The following is a 21361-nucleotide window of genomic DNA, read 5'->3' on the forward strand; positions in this document are numbered from 1 at the left end:
CGGGGGGAAGAGTTGGGGGTTGTGTTGTACGCATGCTGTTACTAGAAACCTCTGACCATTGTGAGAAACCAAACACAAGGGTAGATGGTCCTTAATTTGATCTAGAAAGAGAGTTCTCTTACTTGTGGAGAAGAGGCTGTAATATTGCTGCTTTAAATGGATTAGAGCTAACATTCACTGGTGATGGCTTTTGTAGGGTCACTGAAACGGGATTCTGAACTTCTGGCTTCAGCTCTGCTTTCCTGGGGGCAGAAGAGTATGGTGACCAGAGTTTAGAGAAAGGACAGGTATTTGGATTGAGGGTTGAGTAGGGACTCATAAAAACTGTGCCGGGAAAGATGTTGGTCCTAAAATACCGGATACGGCTCTTGCATCTGATAGGTAGTTGTAGACTGGTCCTTTGGGTGGGGATGGACTCAAGAATCCTGATCTTTGTTCTGAAACGAGAGTGTTTCTAATAGTGAATCAGGCAAGGTTGATAAATGACTCAGATTTCTAGATGTCAGCCATGCACCATATTGCACCACATCAGATTTCTCTAAAGGTCTCTGGAAATGTTCCACCTGAAAAGGCAGGGCTCCTGGAATTTAGGAGTGAGAACTGGAGAGATGGGGAAAAGAGAAGAAATCCACCATCTTGGAGTCGATCTAGTAACAGTTTCCTTGTTTATTCCTTTGCCATCGTCCCAGGTTTTCAAGATGGCGTGAGATCGAGCTCAAACAGCCGGAGCGGCAGCCATGACAGGCACGAGGACCATACAGACACCTCGGACAGCGAGTCATTCTCCCTCCAGGTCCGCAAGATCAATCAGCAGCCTCAGGTCCGCAAGCCAGGAGAGCCTGGCTACAATCCCAACAGGTAACGTGGGAATACTTCACAGCACTGGTTGAAGAGTAGCTGTTGAGACTCTTGGAGAGGAACAGAGGCTGCCCAGTACTCTGGTTCTGCCCCCCCCTCATTTCCTTTTATTGCCATTCCCTTCTGACCCTGACAGGTACCGGTTGCACTTTGAGCGGGAGAGCAGAGAGGAGGTGGAACGGAGAAAGAAGATTGCGCGGGAAAAGATCTTGGAGCCAGCACCGGAAGCAGAGATGGAGGTGGACATAGAGGATGTTTACAAGCCTGGCTCGGGTGAGTGGAGGGGTTCTGGGAAAGAAGTTCCTGCAAAGTCTTTGCCAGTGGCTGACAATGAAGAGCTCCTCCTTTTAACACACCACTGCTCCTGGCTGGCAGAAAAATGCACCTTTAGTCCAGTTGAGATGGACGTATCCTCTAGGTTGAGGAACTTTGAATAGTCTGACATTTTTTAATTTGTTTGTTAGTCATTATACCCCGCCTTTGTCACCAATGGGGACCCAAAGCAGCTTACACCATTCACCTCTCCATTTTATTCTCACAACAGCCCTATAAGGTAGGTTGGGCTGAGACTGTGTGGCTAGCTCAAGGTAACCCAGCAAACTTCATGGCAGAGTGGCAGTTCAAACCTGGATCTCCCAGATCCTAGTCTGACTCTCTTAACGACTACTGCATGCTGGCAGTCCAGGACCCTGGGATTACTGTGCAAAGATTTCCTTTGTTTCTTCATTAAAGAAAAGTATAGCAGCAGTTATCAAACTAGAGCAACCTTTGGACTCCTATTTTAATTTTAACATTTTTTTGCACAACCCCCCCCCCAATCCTCTGCTTCTTACAAACTGGCACACACTGCATGATAGACAGCCTCCTTTCAAAGTGTATTTGGCAAGCTGTGTTTTCTTTGTGAAGGCTTCCGTCCTTTAAATCTTCAAAACAACAAAACAATACAGTGAGACCCTTTATCAGCTACACTTTAAAATGAAGTTTAAGAAAAATTCTAATTTGAGCATGACCTGTAAGTCTCATATGTTTGCTGATTCTATAGGGCCACAACACACAAGGCCATGACCCCCCCTCCCCTAGCTTGGAGTTTGCACCAAAGACAGCCTGAAATGTCTTAATTGGCTAATGACTTCTAGAGAGAGGTCGTCTGGAAGGGGCCTGGAAGACCTTTCAGAAGTGCCACAGAAACAGAAAAACACCAGCATCGCACAAAACCTGCATTTCTGGTATTTAGTTGAAAACTGCCCTTGGCTGTTACTGGTCTATAGATGCAGAGGGGCGTGTGTCTCTCTGCCTCTCGGCTGAATTCCTTGGCCCCGGAAAATAGAGTGAAAAGCAGTTTTATACCAGAAATAATTGCATTAGGACAGTAATGTCTTGGTGCTCCTCAACCAACTAGATGTCCTATGCTGAGTTCTTGGTTTCTGGCAACCATTCGGCATGTCTTTTGGTTACTGTAGTGTGGAGGCCTTATCCTCTGTCCTTACAAATGACCTGCATGCACATGAAGCTGCCTTTTACTGAATCAGACTTCTGGTCCATCAAGGTCAGTATTGTCTACTCGGATTGGCAGCAGCTCTCTAGGGTCACAGGTGAGGTCTTTCACATCACCTACTGCCTGCTACTTTTAACTGGAGATGCTGAGGATTGAACCTGGGACCTTCTGCATGCCGAGCAGATGCTCTATCCCATTGCCCCAGTTTAAGAAACTGGGGTCCCCAAAACCCCAGGCTGAGGAACACTAACCTGTGGAGTTACTGCATCCAAGACTAAACCCCTCATTTAGTGCTCTGGTCACCTTGTTTCTGGACTTTTGGAAACCCATCTTCCTCTACTCCCGTCCCTCCTGCTGCATTGCTCCTCACTGGCTGATTCAGACACAACCGTGATTCAGCTCTCTCTCCTGTGCCTGTGATTGTATCACAGTACAGAGATGTAAAGTTTCCATCCTGGTCTCCTGTAATCACTTTTATGCTGCTCTGATGCTCAGATGGTACCTGGGGGAGGACCAGTGGGGAGTTGGAGAACGATCAATGGATCTCCTTGATATAGGATATTATTATTTCTCTCTATAGCTCAGTGATAGAACACAAGGTTTGCAAACAGATGTTTCCAGCTCAAATCTCTGCCACCTCCTGTTAAAGGATCTCAGGTGCTGGGAAAGACTATTTTCTGGCTGAGGACCTGGAGAGCTGCTGCCAGTCAGAACAGGTAATACTGTCAAAGTAGATAATACTGGGCTCAAGACCACTGATCTGATACAGAGTCACATCACTGGCCCGTCTCACTCAGTATGCTCTACTTTGGCTGTATTCTCTACTCTGACTGGCACTTTCTTATACTGATCTTCACCTTTCTTCTGCTATCAGCACTGGACTTTCCCAAGCGCCCACTCTGGAATTACCAGATGACCAAGGAGCAGCTGTTGGCCCAAGAAGAGAAGTGTTTCCGGGAATATCTAGAGAACATCTATGCTACATTCCAGCCAAGCCAGCTGAGTTACTTCGAGCACAACTTGGAGGTGAGGTTTTAAAAGCTTGAGGCTGCAGTTTGGGTGCAGAACTTCAGTGTTTTTTCTCTGAGCTTCCTAAACGCCTTGGTTTCCATTTAGTGTCTCTCCGTGGTTTCCTCATCGGTCCTCTGTGCTTTCTCAGATTGGATCAAAGGTGAACACAGAATTGATGCTGAAACCACAGGAAGAGAACAAATGGAAAATGAGGAAGTGAGGAAGCTCAGACTGCTGCAAGTGGTGGTTGCATGCGTGTTTCCTTGACTGTGCATGTGCTGGAGAGCCACAAGTGACTGTGACTTCCCAGTGCAATGAAATACATGTTTGCTACAGCCACACATGTTCATTTAAATGTACATTTTGTACTTTTTCCTGTATGTCTTGTTATAATCACTTTTAGCGTAGTAAATTGCGTGGCTTTGTGAATTCTTCTCCAGTGGAATGTCACTGAAAGCTGCCTTGCGAGTGGGAACTGGTAGCCCAAACAGGAATTAAGCTTTGTGACCCAACAGCTGTGTGTTTGAAAGAGCTGGGAAGGAAGCCAGCCTTAAAAGGGGCACAGATTCTGACTAGGTCAAGTGACTGGTTGGCTCGATAGCCGCTATTTACTCAAGCCTTTGCTAACCTTCTGGTTTCCCTTGCAGACATGGAGGCAGCTGTGGCGTGTACTGGAGATGTCAGACATTGTGTTGCTCATTACAGACATCCGGCATCCGGTAAGGAGACGTTGCTTGTGCTGTTGATGACAGGCTGTTTTTCCACATCCTCAGTCATATTTGCCCAAAAATGTGTAGGGAAGGAAAAAGTGTAGGGAAGGAACAAGCCCTTCTCTTGAGCAGAGGAGAATTCGCCTTGCCTCAACCAGGGCCAGGGCTTTCTCGGTCCTGGCACCTACCTGGTGGAACTCTCTGTCTGTGGAGGCCTGGTCTCAACAAGACCTGTTACCAGGCTTATGGGGGTTGAGGCAGACTTGATACTAATTGTACTAATCTCATACTGTGTAATCTGCCTTAAGTCTCAGTGAGAAAGCCGGACTATAAAAAAACAAACAAACTGGACCCTCCCAGTGGGCAGAGAGATATGTGCCCCAGCCTTGTGTTTACGAAATCTTAGCCCCCTTGCCACACCGATCTTCAGGATGCTGAGATGTGGGCTGCCTTAGTATGCTTTTGGTGTTGTATTTACATGATTGCTACCAGTGTTTTTATTATATGTATTCATATGCTGTTAATCTTCTCTGAGCCCATTTGCGGAGAGAGCGGACTATCAAATAAATAAATAAATAAATTCTGGATAGCTTCGGTTTATTTCACTAGATACAGTTCTTTAATGGGGAAATGCTTGAAAGAAACCTATAATAGTTGTCCGGGGTCTGAGTCCCAGCCCCCAGACTTGGTAGGAGGGAACAGCAGGTCAGCCGGGCTGACAGGCAAACAGAGGGGGCAGCCAGCAGACAGCAGGTCAACTGGTCAGCCAGCTGACAGCAGGTCAACCCCTCCCACAGGCAAATGGAGCCAGAACCTGCCGGTGCCAGGGGCAAGGGGCAAAAGCCCAGGGCCTCAGGAGGCAGGGGGAGCCAGAGAGAGGCCAGCGAGTCCCACTCCCCTAGGGAGGGAAAGGGGGCTAGGCAAGGCAGAAGGGGGCAAGGGCAGAGGGATTGGGAGCCCAGCAGTCACCCACCCAAAGACCTTACCTGAGGAGGAGAAGCAGCAGCAGCCCCAACAACCCAAAGCCACGCCCCAGCTAGAAAATAGTAGCCTGGCCCAGGGGTTGCCAAAAGCCAAGCCACTCCAGGTGGGGCTATTGGAGGCACTCTGCAGGAAGCCCTGGGCAACCAGCCAAGGAGCCGCAGCTGGACCCACCTTCAGCCATCAGCTCAGCCAGGGAGGCCGAGCTGCTAGCCAGGGGACTGCAGCTGGACAGGCCTTCAGCAATCAGCCAAGGCAGGGAGGCTGGGCAGCCAGAGAACAAGGCACAGCTGGTGCTGGTCAGTGGGGCCAGATCAGCTACCCCAGCTGCAACTGCTTGGTGCAGCCCAAGGCCAGGCTGGAAGAGGGGTGGGGCAGTAGAAGGAAGCCCTATAAAAGCTGGCTGGGAAGAGCCCTGTGGTGGTGGGTGTGAGTGAGGAGTGATGATGTGGAGTGAGAGCAGTAAGATGCAAGGGTGGAGGCTTGGAGGAGAGTCTTGGAAGGAGGAGATGAAGGAGGATGCAGAGGGTAAGCAGGCCAGGTTGAGCAGGCCAGCGAGTGGACTGAGAGGGAGTCTGGGTGAGGTATACCGCCCCTCCTTCCACAGAGCAGGGTCCTGCAGAATCCCTGGCCCCCCTGTGACGTCAGGAGCAGACCACCCAGGGCCACGCCCAGCGGCAGCAGCGGCAAGCCCTGACAAGTTGGTGGCCCGTACGGGGAGAGACGTTCCGACGCAGGCGCCCGTCAAGGGGCAGCCTCCCAAGGCTGCCGCCCCAGCGGAGCTCGGACCGTGGCTGGAGGAACGCCAGGATAGGATGTGGGGAAAGCTGGAGGCAGCCTACCCAGCCGCTCCAGTGGAACTAGCACAGACAGCGGAGCTGCAGATGCAAGCTGGCGCGCTCACTGAGGCCTTGCCAAGGGTTTGCGCCCTCGTTTGGGAAAATAACCCACCGCCTGGCAAGCAGGTGCAGAGTCTATGCGCCACCGTGAAGATAGGCCGGCTGATCCTACAAGCCCTGTTGGACTCTGGGAGTGCAGTCTCAGCAATTCGGCCCCAGCTCCTCCCAGCTGCCACCCCAGTGCACCGCTGGATCCCGGTGACAGATGTGATGGGCCGCACCCAGCCGTACCCTACGGCCCTAATCACAATAGAGTACCTAGGGGTCCACCACCAAATGGAAGTTGCCCAGTTAGCTCACCTACCTGTACCAATACTGCTGGGAAGAGATGCCCCGGGGTTCTTCAGGCTCCTCCAGCAGGCAGCGGAGAAATTGGGAAGAGACACCCCAGAGATCGCCGGGTCTCGGCTGAAGGCGGCAGGGGAATTGACAGACCCACAAGTTGCCACCGCTCTGCAAGTGGAGGAGGCCAACGACCCGGGAGAGGGTCCCTCCACCAGACCAGGGGCAGAACCACGGACTGGAGATGCAGTTGGAACCCTGGCAGACCACCCATTCCGTGAGGCTCAAGGGGCAGATGAGTCCTTGCAGCGCTTGCGAGAGACAGCCGCTCGGGAGGAGGAGCAAGTGCGGGATGAACGGAGGTCCCAACGGCTCCCTCGCATCGAGAAGCAAGGAGGGGTTTGGGTCCGCCTAGCTCGTGCCCCAAATGGCCAGGGGGAGGTCCGCCAACTACTCGTGCCAGCAGCCTATCGGGCAGAAGTCCTCCGCACGGCCCATGAGCACGCTTGGGCCGGGCACCTGGGGCACCACAAGACCCTGAGGAAGGTTCTTGAGCAATTCTTCTGGCCCTCCGTGAATGCAGACGTGAAGGCCCACTGCCGCTCGTGTCCCACCTGCCAGCGGGTGGCAGCCCGCCGCCCGCCGAAGACCCCCCTCTCCCCGCTGCCCGTCATGGAGACGCCCTTCCAACGCATCGCAATGGACTTCATCGGACCGCTGCCACGCACACCCCGGGGCCATCGCTTTGCCCTGGTGATTGTGGACTATGCCACGCGGTTCCCCGAGGTCATCCCGCTGAAGACCATGCAGACCCCAGGGATGGTACGGGCCCTGTCCAAGTTTTTCGCGATGGTGGGGCTGCCAGACGAAATTTTGACGGATCGGGGGGGCCCGTTCCGTGCCACAGCCATGCGCCAGCTCTGCCGGAATTTGGGGATCCGGCAGGTGTTCACCTCGGCTTACCACCCTCAAACAGACGGGTTGGCAGAGCGGCTGAACCAGACCGTCAAGGAGGCCCTGAAGAAGATGACGCGGGACAAGCCTCACCAGTGGGACTTGTACATTGACCCGCTCATGTTTGCCCTCCGGGAGACCACGCAGGCCTCCACCGGCTTCAGCCCATTCGAGCTGCTATATGGGCGCAAGCCAAGGGGGATGCTCTCCCGGCTGATGGAACGCTGGGGGCCCCGGGCCAGCAGCCCCGCACCCCCCATACAGGAGTATGTGAGCCGGCTCCGTGACCGGGTGCAACAGTCCCAAGCGGAGGCAAATCGCAGACTGACTCGCACCCAGTCAAAGCAAAAGGCCGCCTATGACCGGGGTGCACGGATGAGGACTTTCCAGGCCGGAGAGAAGGTCCTCGTGCATCACTCGGTGTTCCCAAGAGAGGAAGGGGACCCATGGAGGGGTCCCTACCAGATTCGAAGGGTGCTGGGCCCCACCACCTACGAAGTCCAGTGTGGGGTTGGCCGGCGTCGGCGGAAGACCCTGCATGTGAACCTCCTAAAGCAGTGGCACGAGCGCCCAAAAGAGGAGTGCGGCGTGGCTGAGGACCCGCTAGAGCTCCCTGACAGTGTGCTGCCTTGGACCACTGATGCCCCGGAGTTCGAGGAGCCCAAGGTGGACCCTCAGCTCGACCCAGCTCAGAGGGCCCAGCTACAAGACCTCTGGGCTCGGATTCCCGGGGTCTTCTCCCGCAGGCCGGGCAGCACGAGCCTGATCCAACATGCCATTCCAACAGCCCCGGGGCAGACAGCCCGGGCTACCTGGCGCCCCATCCCCAGGAAGCGGTGGGAGGCAGTGGAGAAGGAGACCGACGAGATGCTCAGGCTTGGGGTAATCGAGCCCTCGCGAAGCGCTTGGAGGAGCCCGATAGTCTTGGTGCCCAAGCCAGATGGGACCACCCGATTTTGCATCGACTATCGTGAACTGAATAAGGTGGCCCAGTTCGATGCATACCCCATGCCCCGAGCAGATGTGTTGGTAGACCACCTAGGGTCTGCCCGCTACCTGTCGGCCCTAGACTTGACGAAGGGCTACTGGCAAGTGCCCGTGCGGCCAGCGGACCGGGAGAAGACAGCCTTTGCCACCCCACGAGGCCTCTTCCAGTTCAAGAAGATGCCGTTTGGTCTACACGGGGCAGCTGCCACGTTTCAGCGGCTGGTGGACCAAGTGCTGGGAGAGTGCCGGGCGTATGCAATGGCGTACATAGATGACATCATCATCTTCAGCCCAGACTGGCCCACCCACCTCCAACACTTGGAAGCTGTCATGGGGGCCCTCCAGCGAGCCGGACTACGGGCTAACCCAAAGAAGAGCCACCTGGGGTTCCAGGAACTCCAGTACCTGGGCTTTGTGGTCGGGGGAGGCCGAGTTCGCCCACCACCAGACAAGGTGGCCTCGATAGCTGATGCCCCCCAGCCCCGGACCAAGAAGCAGGTCCGACGTTTCCTGGGACTACTGGGGTATTACGGGCGGTTCATCCCCCACTTTGCCTCCCGAGCCGCCCCCCTGACAGACTGCTTAAAGAAGGGGCTGCCCAACCAAGTCCGGTGGACCCCAGCACTAGAAGCAGCTTTCAAGGACCTGCGGTCAGCCCTCTCTAATACCACAGCCCTGTGGAACCCGGACTTTGACCAACCCTTTACGCTGGCCACAGACGCTTCTGACACCGGCCTTGGGGCAGTCCTGACTCAGGAACGTGACGGAGCCGACGTCCCCATCCTCTTCCTGAGTCGGAAGCTGCAGCCCGCAGAGAGGCGCTATGCAACAGTGGAGCGGGAGGCCCTAGCGGTCAAGTGGGCAGTGGGGGCCCTGCAATACTACCTGGCCAATAATCCCTTTGTCCTACTAACGGACCATGCACCCCTGCAATGGCTCCACCGCATGAAGGCACACAACCCCCGTGTGCTGCGGTGGTACCTCTCCCTCCTCCCCTTCCGGTTCACCATCAAGTACCGCAAGGGGGCGCAGCATGTGGATGCGGACTTCATGTCCCGCATGTTTGAGTCTGACCCTGACCCCCACAACTCAAAGCTAAGTGGGGGGGTGTGTCCGGGGTCTGAGTCCCAGCCCCCAGACTTGGTAGGAGGGAACAGCAGGTCAGCCGGGCTGACAGGCAAACAGAGGGGGCAGCCAGCAGACAGCAGGTCAACTGGTCAGCCAGCTGACAGCAGGTCAACCCCTCCCACAGGCAAATGGAGCCAGAACCTGCCGGTGCCAGGGGCAAGGGGCAAAAGCCCAGGGCCTCAGGAGGCAGGGGGAGCCAGAGAGAGGCCAGCGAGTCCCACTCCCCTAGGGAGGGAAAGGGGGCTAGGCAAGGCAGAAGGGGGCAAGGGCAGAGGGATTGGGAGCCCAGCAGTCACCCACCCAAAGACCTTACCTGAGGAGGAGAAGCAGCAGCAGCCCCAACAACCCAAAGCCACGCCCCAGCTAGAAAATAGTAGCCTGGCCCAGGGGTTGCCAAAAGCCAAGCCACTCCAGGTGGGGCTATTGGAGGCACTCTGCAGGAAGCCCTGGGCAACCAGCCAAGGAGCCGCAGCTGGACCCACCTTCAGCCATCAGCTCAGCCAGGGAGGCCGAGCTGCTAGCCAGGGGACTGCAGCTGGACAGGCCTTCAGCAATCAGCCAAGGCAGGGAGGCTGGGCAGCCAGAGAACAAGGCACAGCTGGTGCTGGTCAGTGGGGCCAGATCAGCTACCCCAGCTGCAACTGCTTGGTGCAGCCCAAGGCCAGGCTGGAAGAGGGGTGGGGCAGTAGAAGGAAGCCCTATAAAAGCTGGCTGGGAAGAGCCCTGTGGTGGTGGGTGTGAGTGAGGAGTGATGATGTGGAGTGAGAGCAGTAAGATGCAAGGGTGGAGGCTTGGAGGAGAGTCTTGGAAGGAGGAGATGAAGGAGGATGCAGAGGGTAAGCAGGCCAGGTTGAGCAGGCCAGCGAGTGGACTGAGAGGGAGTCTGGGTGAGGTATACCGCCCCTCCTTCCACAGAGCAGGGTCCTGCAGAATCCCTGGCCCCCCTGTGACGTCAGGAGCAGACCGCCCAGGGCCACGCCCAGCGGCAGCAGCGGCAAGCCCTGACAATAGTATGTTCTTCAATAATTCCTGTAGCTTTGGATATTTTTCCTCTATGCGGTCCTGCGATAGCAATTTTATGTGAATTCCTAGAAGAGAACTGCACAGTGGGTTTTACGCTTCTGAGCAATGGCTAGAGCTTGGGACCTAGACAACTGAGAAAGTTGAGAGTTGTACCCTACCATAGATTCCTCCCCGCTCCTTGAAGATATTTTCAGATGGCTGCCCTTCCCTGACTTCCCTCATGCTCATTTGTACTTCTTAGGGAAACTGGAAAGATTTGATTTGTCTATCCCCTATGTAATGCATGAGGGAAACAGCTGTTTTGCGTGAGTGAACGCCAGAGCTCTCACTCATCAAAGAATAGCCAAGAGCACTATAGCCATGCCTTGTGATAATACATGGGCGTTATAAAAACACGTGGCCAAGTTTAGAGACCTGCAAGTCTAAACGTACACCTACAGATATCTTCCTGAAAACACAGGTAATCACCCTCAGGAAGGAAAATTTCAAGTTTTAAGCCACATATGAGCTTACTGCTTCACTGCTTTGTCTCTTGGAGAACAATATATGACTGATGGGAGGCCTGTGTCTGTAAACATTCAGTGGAAATGCTTAAGGGAACTGTCCTGGCCATGCCCAGGTTCCTGAGTGTTTCCAGAAATGCTGGCCTCTCCATTTTCTCATGTTAAAATGTTTCTCAAGAGACATTCAAGGACCAATCAACGATCTGTTTAATGCTGAGTTTGGTCAAAGGCAACCATATATGCTGTGTAAGACTGCTCCCACCTTGCTCTAATCCCATGCCTATAAAACAGAAAAAAGAAATCCACTTTCCTAGTCCAGATTATTAGGACTGAAATTTGCCTGTCCTCTGCCTTCCTGGCCCCTCTTACCCAGGTGATCAACTTTTCTCCAGCCCTCTATGATTTTGTGACCAAGCAGATGAAGAAAAACCTTATTCTGGTACTGAACAAGATTGACCTGGCACCCCCCAGCCTGGTGGTGGCCTGGAAGTACTACTTCAAGTGCCGGTTCCCGGAAGTTCACGTGGTCTGCTTCACTTCCTACCCACAGCAAGACCAGGATCCAAGTGCAGGTATTTCAGTCTCATAATGCTTCACCATCACCGGAAGAGACCAGTTTCCAAAATAATTACAGTGGTGTTGTGGGTGACGATTCAGAAGCCTACATCATAACAGTGAATGGGATAACAGATTTCTGCATTCCAGCCTCTTACGTTGTTTTCTTGTTCGGATGGGGAAATGGAAGCTGAAGTGTGTTGGGAAGAGTTGCTGGCCCCCTACTGAGATCAAGGCTTCTTGCTGACTTGCTTTCATTAAGAGGCAAGAGTGACAGAATGCCAAAACCAATTCAAGAAAAAAGCCAATAGTACTATAGCAACATCAAGTGACACCACATGGTGTTACAACATGAGAGTGACTGGCCCAAAGGTCCTGAGTATCAAAACCCTCAGATGATGAAAGCCAGAGATGCTGGTTTGGTTTCATGTCTCTGCCCCACCTCCTACATATGCACTTTGTATGCTCTGTAGTTCCAACCTCCTTGGCCCTGCCTTACACTCTTATTTCACTTGTACCACACCTTTTCCCCAGTGGGGACCCAAAGTGGCTTGTATCATTCTCCTCTCTTCCATTGTATCCCCAGAACAACCTTGTGAGGTAGGTTAGGCTGAGAGTGTGTGACTGGTCACCCCAGCAATCTCCTGTGGCAGAGTGAGGATTTGAACCTGGTTCTCTCAGATCTTGGTCAGGCTCTCAGTAGGCCCCACACTTCTCCCGTACCTCCTGATTAAAAAGTCTTGGTTCAGCCTTGATCTTCTTGCCTTTTCCCGTGCTTACCAGTGTTTAAGAAACGGCGGAAGCGTCGAAAGGGATGGAGCACCGCCATGGGGCCGGATCAGCTACTGAGCGCCTGCGAAAGCATCACGGCTGGAAAAGGTGAGCCAGGTGGTGTTGCTTAGCAGGATCAGTCTATTTTCATCAATGAGGCTTAGTATTTTTTATTTTTTTAAAAAAACAAGACCTTCTGGAGTTCAGGCTTGCTTGGAAATCCCATCCTTGGGCTTACTTTTTAAGCCCACGTGAGTGGGAAATTGCTCTGAAAGTGTGTTGTGTGAGGAAGTATCATCTTCGCTCTCTGTCCTGAATCTACTGCCAGTCAATTTTATTGGAGGGAGAGGGAGAAACGCTCTTTTTCTCTACACCGTGCATTGTTTTATGAAGCTGGTCTGTTTGTCTAGTAGGACAAGATCACGCATCTCGAAGTACAAACTGGTATCCTTAGACTCTGAAACTGATTATGGGATCATCTGACCAGTCTGGTTTTGTGCTTTTGTTTTGCACTCGCGTGGCCTTCCTCCAGTCGACTTGAGCAGCTGGAAGGAGAAAATCGAGCGGGATGCAGCCAGTGCTCACCTTCCGCTGGAAGACTCGGAGGAGGAAGAAGACGATGACGAAGGGGCTGCTGTACTGGTGGAGCACCAAACAGATGTGGCTATGGAGGCAGGGGAGCCTTCCCAGGAACTCTACAAGGATGGCGTCCTGACAGTAGGCTGCGTAGGTGAGTGCACCATCTGCTGGTGGGGAGGGAGCCAGTGGAGATGGACACTGTCATGCTTGCTTCAAGAAATAAGATTTGTTGATAAGTGATGTTAGTATTAATAAGTAGACTTCAGTGGACTTCATTCTGGACTGGACTGTAAATATATGTAATTACTCCAGGACTTTTGGATCCTTCTCAACACAGAACAAATATAAAGAATGTTAATGAAGCTATCAGGAAATAGTATAGCACCATCTACTGGACTGGAGCCAAATTAAGTTTCCACTCACGCCAGGCTCTTCTGTCAGCGGAACAGAACATTCCTGTCTCTCCCTTCCTTAGCAGCCCACTGATCATCCCGAAATATTGCTCCTCCAGGGGGTCTCGGGAACATCATAAGAGGCAAATCAGGGGTCTGCAGCAGGAAAAGGAAAGAGGTGGAAATTCCCCCACCCACTGTTAGCAGAAAATTTAGGCTGGATCCAGCCCACTGGTTGAAGGTGCAACATAGCCAATCATTATAGAAGCCTTCTTCTTCTTGGCTTGTAGAAAATAATTGCTTAGTTACGTATAAATTGCCTAGACAGAAGTTGCCATGTGGGAGGGGGGCTGCAATTAGAAGGCAAGTTGGGCAAGATTACCTTTCTCTGTCAATGGAACATCTGTAGGATCTAACCCTGTATCTCTTGCAGATACTGTTGATCATGGCTGTGGGGACACACACACACACACACACCCCGTTCCCGTTTAACTGCAGTAGTTTAGCATTGCCCCCTTCTTGAGAAGAATAAATGAACTTGGTTATAATGATAATGTAATTCCAAAACAGACTTGCTCAGATTGTGAAGAAAATGGTGTCAGCAGCAGCTGTGCCAGAGGAGGTGGCAGATGCTGATGTAAGAAGTAGCATCAACAAGGAGGGGAGAGGCTGGTAGAAGGCCAGCAGCTTGCAGGCCAGGTGACCCAGAGAAGACAACTAGAAGAATGAGTCTCTGGGCGCCATGGCCCTGCTCAGATGAAAATGGCAGAGAGAGGTGATTTTGAACTTTAAAACTCCAGCACTGTCGCTGTCTCTTATGCCAGTACTCTGTGCCTTTTGGTAAACATTTATTTTCACACTGCTACTGATCCATTCTGCAACTTTCTGAGGTGCACGGAATGCTTCAGCATTCAAAAAGGGGAAAAACCATGTGAGTGGGCAATAGGTCAGAGGTAGAATTCATACAAAAGATAGCTTTGTATGTTCGTAACCATAAGCTCACTCATATGAACAGCAAAGGTTGCCAAAATGTTTAAAACAATAACTTTGCTGATCATGTGACTGAAATAGGCCCATTCAAGCGGGCTAGTTTCTGTGTCAGCTGATGCAAAATGAAGTATGCTAGGCCTGTCCAGGGCAGCTGAAGGGAGAGATCAGCATGCTTATTGGGGGTTTTGATAACTTTTTCTGAACAACAGCCTTACAGCACATCACACACAGCTTTCTGAACTCCACTGATTTATTTTTAAAATGAGCTCACTTTCCATCAGCTGTTTTTTTTAAAAAAAGTCCCTCTGCACTGAAATGATAAAGAATAGTGCAGAGAAAAGCATTTTTTAAAACATTGCCTCAATTTCTTTGAGTGTTGAAGTGTGTGAACTTTAGAGCTATGCAGAGCTATTGATTAGCCAGAATGAAAAGAGAACATTTTCCACTTCCATTAAAATCTCCACCCCCCCACCCTTGATTTATAAGGATTTTGCAATCTGATCCCATGGAGATTCAAGCACTGTTGAGCACGTTGATTTTAGCATGCTGAGTTGTACAGAACTCTGTGTAGTATTTTGGACTGTTTTTAAGACAAAAAGTTAGAAACAAATCAACAACAAAGTGAAGGAAAAACACAACAGTGTTAGATATAAATAAATGCGTGGCAGTCTTTTAAAAAAAAATAATTGAAAGGCGAGGAAATATAGACCACTTGGAATCCTTCATTCTCATTGGCTTGGTTACGCAGGGGTTTGAAGAGGGGAAACCAGCTTTCTAAAGGGATATTCTGATTGGCAGAATCCTGAAAGGCCCTCCTGATTCTGACTCCATCCTTATTGCTCTGCTTTTCCTCCCTTTAGGCTTTCCCAACGTGGGCAAGTCCTCACTCATCAACGGGCTGGTGGGCCACAAAGTGGTGAGCGTCTCCCGCACTCCAGGCCATACCAAATACTTCCAGACCTACTTCCTGACACCTACTGTTAAGCTGTGTGATTGCCCTGGGCTCATCTTCCCCTCCCTTGTGGACAGACAGCAGCAGGTAAAAAAAATATAGCGGGAGGGGGGACATTGGTATGGAGTTGTGTCGGGGAATGTGCGATCCAGGAATCCTAGGACAGGGAGATAAGACTGGAATACTTGGGAGACCATGGAATGTCAGTGGAAGCTAACATGAAAGTGACTGGCCCAAGGATGCATACAGTGCAATCCTAAGGAGAGTTATACCCTTCTAAGCCTATTGAAGCCAATGGACTTAGAAGAGTGTAAACTCTCCTTGGGATTGCAGATTCTAGACTGAGTGCAGAATTGAATCCAAGTTTGAGTCTAAGGATGGCCTACTAACTACTACACTGCACTAGCTGAAACTGTTGGCAGCTATGCTGGCCCCTCAGAAAAAAATTAAGAAACACTAGTAATGTAATACTGTTCGTTAGGACTAACCATCATTTCATAGATGAATGTACACATTCACACATCATTTGCTGGCTTAGCACTGGTTTGATGAATTTGTGAATTGACTCTGCTGAAAAGCTCTGATGATCTCAGCCAGGGCTTTTTTCCTGGGAAAGGGGGTGGTGGAACTCAGTGGGTTGCCCTTGTAGAAAACGGTCACATGGCTGGTGGCCCCGCCCCCTGATCTCCAGACAGAGGGAAGTTTAGATTGCCCTCTGCGCCGCTGGAGTGGCGCGGAGAGCAATCTAAACTCCCCTCTGTCTGGAGATCAGGGGGCGGGGCCACCAGCCATGTGACCATTTTCAAGAGGTTCCAGAACTCCGTTCCACCGCATTCCAGCTAAAAAAAAAAGCCCTGATCTCAGTTGATTTGAAAGTTCTGTAAGTTGTCCATGATGGTTCATTCCCACACGCGAGTCCTCACATTTCAGCAGCCGCTATCCACAAAAGCCTGTGCCTACTTTTGAGCCTGCAATTTGTTATGTAGCTCCCTCGCTAAGTGACAAACATATGTGAGTGAACCAACTAGAGACTAGTCCCCAGATCAATCCCTGACGTTTTTAATAAAGGGATCTTAAGTAGGGCTAGCAAAGATCTTTGTTCCCCCCAAAGATCTTTGTTCCCTGCAGTGCCGTGGCTGGTCAGTGAAGAAATTATTGGGCTGTGGATCCTGGAACTGGCTTGGCAGAAGGCAGCTCCTTATGTTTGTACAGTGGCACACTGTGTGCAACTTGGGGAACTTCATGTCAGGAGGGGATTTCAGCTAGGGGCTGAAATTTGTTGAAATCCAGCACTCTATCCAGTAGGCCCCATGGACAAAATAAAAGAAGGTTCATTGTGATGGAAGCCATATTCTCTTTCCTTCTGGAGGAGATTTGAACATTAGTGTGGGAGGGGAGATAGAGAACTAGGGAATGTGCTGGAAGTGGCTTCTTGATTTGGGATTCCTGAGGTCTCAGCCCATCTTTGGAAAGGAATTATTTTTTTTCCTGTGCTCCAGCTTTTTTGCCTGCTTCTGGGTAGTGATAGAATGGTAGGCATCTGACTGACACCAGCGTATCCTTCCTCTCACTCTAGATCCTGGCTGGTATCTACCCTATTTCCCAGATCCAGGAGCCCTACACTTCTGTGGGGTACCTGGCTGTCCGAATTCCTATCCAGGCCTTACTCAAGCTGCGGCATCCGGACACAGAACTCGGCAAGCCCGAACCTCCATGGTGTGCTTGGGATATCTGCGAAGGTAAGATGACTGAACAGTGTAGCAAGGAGGCTACGTCATAACAGCAGTTACTAGGGGAAAGCATAGCATGAAAAGTCTGGTTATAGCTTTGATATACTGTCTTCTCCTTTCCAGCCTGGGCTGAGAAACGAGGCTACAAGACCGCGAAAGGAGCCCGCAATGATGTCTACCGAGCAGCCAACAGCCTCCTGCGACTGGCTGTGGACGGGCGCCTCTGTGCCTGCATGAGGCCCCCAGGCTACACTGCACACAAAGGTACAATGGAGCAGGGGATTATGGGAAGCTTACCCAGCATTCCACTAGGCCAAAGAGCAGCAGTCCAGAATTGTGAGAAAGTGATGTTTAGCAATTTGGATGGGCGGTGCTGGAGGACCAGATTTGTAGCAGCGAGTCACTCCTCTTGGGGGCCACCTGACTTATAAAGCCTCCAGTTACATTGGCTGTTGCCCTCCTAACTTCCCAGCACTGCCTTTGCAGCATTCTTTCTAGTTCTGGAGTTGGTGCCTGCTCTACATGTCAGCATCCCTCACCCACAGAAACGTACATCTGTCTGCCTTGGAGCTTGCGCTTTCTTACACAGCCCAGTCCTTTTATTTCGAGTGAGAGTAAATTCTGCAGTTCAAGCGAGGCGACTCTGTACTGGAATAAAGAATGCAGGGAGATGCTGCTGAGTCAGGAAGTGATGTCAGCCTGGACACGGCTGATTCAGTATAAATACTGGGCAGGAAGAGAAAGGCGATGTTGCTGCTAGTTTTGTATGTACTATAAGCCTGGAAGAAAAAAGTTCAAATACTGGAAGGCGGTGTGGTTTCTGTAGATGGTCCTGTGAAATTTAATATAGGCTCACTATACTAAGAATCTCTATTGTTTTGTTTTGTTAAAGCAAGTTTCTAGTCCTCAAGGCTGCAGAGAAAGCTTTGAAAGAGGGTAATGACTGATAAAACTGTAGAAACTGGAGAATGAGCAGCAGAATTCTTAGTGTTTATTCCGCAACACGCATGCTGCAGATTCAGGCTTTTCAGAGATTTCACCAAGCATTGCTTGAACACTGTCAAACATGTCTCTGGAGGTCTTGCATAGTTCTTTGGTTATGAGGGTGGATTAGATGACCTTTGACAGCCCCTTCTCGTTCCCTGCAGCCACCTGGGAACGTCACCCGGAGACAACTGAGATCTCTGCTTTGCAAGAGGCCCACCGCCAGGATGGAAAGCACAGCTCTGGTGAGGAAGAAGAGGAAGAAGATGAAATCTCCAGCTCCGGAGAAGAGGAGGATGAAGAGAAAGACAGGGACGCTGATGAGGAAGGAGAGGAGGAGGAGCCCCTCACAGCACCCAAGAGCGGGCCTAGCCTGCCCATTCCCTCCAGAAGGGGAAAGTTTGCTGGCCAGAACTTGTTTGCTTTGCTGGGGGAAGATGAGTGTTAGCAGTTCCCCTACTGAACAGACTGAGAGGGGGAGGCCCTGCCTCGGAGTGCATTCCTGAGCTCCAGAGCCACTGTATATCAATAAAGGTGATGTTTATTTCCTGGCCCATCTCCATTGCTGGAGCGGGGAGGTGGCTAATCGCTAATGGCGTGAGATTTGCTTTCCCGGATCAGTGAAGGTCCATGCAGTTCAGCACTCACGGTCAAATTCTGGCCAGTCCAATGTGGTGTCCTTGCGAAGCTCATAACCAGGCAGCACTCCCTCTTTTTTTAGTTCATGCTTCTGAAAATCGGAGACATAATGCCTTGGAATGGGAAGATTCCTCTTTGCTGTTGTTATGGCTAATAGCCAGTGATAGAGTTCTCTTATGCAAAATTGTCTTTACCTTCTATGGACAGCAGGAGCCATGCTAGTCTTCTGGAACATACGTTACCTTGATAAATGGGTATGTGATGAATGAAAAAGGTTTTAATGACATATAGCAGATGAAGTCCCAGTAACCTAGCGGTCTTGGTTCTTGAATCCTGGCCAGCCTCTGTGACCTTCAAAGAATCATAGACTCATATAGTTGGAAGGGGTCTTACACAGGGCTTTTTTTCAGCTGGAATGTGGTGGAACGGAGTTCCGGAACCTCTTGAAAATGGTCACATGGCTGGTGGCCCCGCCCCTTGATCTCCAGACAGAGGGGAGTTTAGATTGCCCTCCGTGTGTGGAGGGCAATCTAAACTCCCCTCTGTCTGGAGATCGGGGCAGGGCCACCAGTCATGTGACCGTTTTCTCCGAGGGCAACCCACTGAGTTCCACCACCTCTTTTCCCAGAAAATAAGCCCTGGTCTTGCAGGCCATCTAGTCTAGCCCCCTGCCCAATTCAGGAACAGTCTATAAAGTATTCCTGGCAAGTATTCGTCCAGCTGCTCCTTGAAGATTGCCAGTTAAAGGGAACTCGTCACATCCCTAGGAAATCGATTCCACTGCTGAACCATCTCCCCCTGCTATTAACCTCAGAGAATCTTTCCTTGCTGTTAACCTTGGTGAGCTCATGTTCTTGAGCTGCAGCACCCAGGCCTCTTCTGCATGGTGAACTTTATATCGGGCTTTCTACATATTTAAACCATGAGGATTGGATCTACTTTATTGATTCTGGCCTTGTAATTCCCTCTAAAAGAGGAATTCTGCTGTAGTGTTTTTTTCTTTTTGCCCTCTCTGCTTTGCAAATGTGAGACTAATCAGAAGTTGGAGAGAGGGATATCCTTGCTGCCAAGGCAACCACTTTGATGCTCCCTCACTTTGATCCAGTTGCTCCTATCATTCTGTGGGATGTGCGTTCAGATACTCATCCTGGTCTATATTTTGGGAAGCAGCCATGTGACATTTTTATTCATTCTGTTTCTATGTGATCCCCCCCCTCCCCGTTCTGATCTTTCTCAAACCTGGTTTTGTACACTTTTTGGAAAGGTCACAGTCAACATGCCTTTGGATACTCTGTGGATGAGAAGAGGCACACAAGCACCATTTTGTTTTCCTCTTGACTGCCATTCTCTCCCCCCAGAGGGATTTGAGGGCTTTTAAAGAATTATTAGTAATAAGTAGAGCACTATACTATTGCTAGCCATTGTAACAATCTAGTAGTTCCCTGCTGGTTTTTGTTTTGTTTTTTTCAAAAAAGAAAAGGGAAGCTGCCAGCCTTTTTGGTTGCTGAGTTATATTGGGGAAGACTATACTGTTCCCCATGTAACTCAGCAACCAAAAGGGATACAGCCTTACTTTTTTTTTAAAAAAAAGGCAAGCAAACTGGGAACTAGTAGATTATTGCAACAGATTCTTCTCATGTTATGGTAGTATTGTTTTTACTGGGTTTTTTTGTAAGCCCTGAGAGTGGGATGGAAAAGGACAGCCACAGAGGACCGAGACAAAATTTGGGGAAAGCTGCTGTGTGGATGCTCTGTTGTCACTACAAATGCCTCTCCATTTACAGCAGCAAGTACAACACAGATCAGTGTCTCCACGTGGAAGCAGCCTAAACGTCGGAGCATCAGTCTAGTTGCTTAGAATAAAGTGGATGCATTCTCTTCCCCTGCAGTGTATTTGCCCTGAGTGATGTTTATCATCTTTACATCTGTGATACTGTGCTTGCTACATTGGCTTTGAACATGCAGTAAAGAAGCACTCTTAGATTTAAGTAATAGCAGATGAAAAATGGCTAGGAAGAGGTGCAAAAGAATACATGAAAGAGCAGAGGGTGCGTATTGAAACATCCCCCCTCCAAGCAGCAACTTTCACAGTAAAAACTGAACCTGTCAGTAGAGCACTAGCAATTATGTCCCTCTTTACAAGCTATTTTTTTCAATTGCCAAAGTTGTCTGGGTGGTAGGACGCCTCCCTCAGCCATGTGTTCATACTTTTAAGAAAGAAAATGATATTTCCTGTAATTCTGATGGGATCCCTGTTTTCAAGAAACACAGGCAGGCTAATGTGGCGCTGCAGGAAGCTGAGCATTTTGAATGCATCTTTAATTAGTTTTCATATTTCTCACATGCCAATCTCCCAAAGAGGGCCAGACCAAGGACTGCCACGCATACGGGATGATATGGGCCTCACAGGCAGATTGTGCCAGCTTCCTCTTCAGCTGGCTGAAAATGTGCCTAAACTAAAAGCCAAAGACACTCTAGCAATCTTCTGCTGTGCAGGATGAAGATATGCACCCACCTAACCAGTTGCCTGTTGCCAACCTAATGATTGTGCCTGTCAAAGCACATGCAGCAGTAATCCCTCGCTCCCACAGCTTCAAACAGGTCCGCCTATCCCCTTTTCCTCATTGGTCTGGAGAGATGGACAAAGTGCTACTGAAGCTGCAGACTCTTCCTGTCTACACCCTTAAATATGGCAGAGGCTGTAGCCTTTTAAGCAGAGCCATAGCTTAATCCTTTGCATGCAGGAAGGTTCAGGTTCAACTCTTAGCATCTCCAGGTGCTAGGAAAAGTTTTCCTCTGCCTGAGAACTGCCCTGCTGTGAGCAAGCAGTGCAAACCTAGATGGACTAATGGTGTGAAGGCAGCTTCAAAGGTCTCACCTAAGCAGGAAAAGTGAGTTTCTTTTGGGAATAATTAGTAGCAGGAAGGTACAGGGCCAG

General features: G+C 50.5%; 1 protein-coding gene across 1 annotated transcript in view; it reads left to right on the plus strand.

Annotated features, from left to right (window-relative positions):
- Positions 1–18734, plus strand: part of GNL1 (G protein nucleolar 1 (putative)) — a 33106-nt gene extending 14372 nt beyond the window's left edge. The window contains exons 2-12 of the mRNA XM_054977079.1: positions 690–858; positions 995–1131; positions 3228–3379; positions 4012–4083; positions 11205–11403; positions 12170–12265; positions 12690–12887; positions 14979–15157; positions 16647–16809; positions 16924–17064; positions 17949–18734. Coding sequence (XP_054833054.1) covers positions 690–858; positions 995–1131; positions 3228–3379; positions 4012–4083; positions 11205–11403; positions 12170–12265; positions 12690–12887; positions 14979–15157; positions 16647–16809; positions 16924–17064; positions 17949–18232 — 1790 coding nt within the window. The 3' untranslated portion in view covers positions 18233–18734. The remainder of the gene's footprint in view (positions 1–689; positions 859–994; positions 1132–3227; positions 3380–4011; positions 4084–11204; positions 11404–12169; positions 12266–12689; positions 12888–14978; positions 15158–16646; positions 16810–16923; positions 17065–17948) is intronic.
- Positions 18735–21361: the final 2627 nt, after the last annotated feature.

This window comes from Eublepharis macularius, chromosome 4 (assembly GCF_028583425.1).
Source record: "Eublepharis macularius isolate TG4126 chromosome 4, MPM_Emac_v1.0, whole genome shotgun sequence".
Taxonomy (NCBI): Eukaryota; Metazoa; Chordata; class Lepidosauria; order Squamata; family Eublepharidae; genus Eublepharis; species Eublepharis macularius.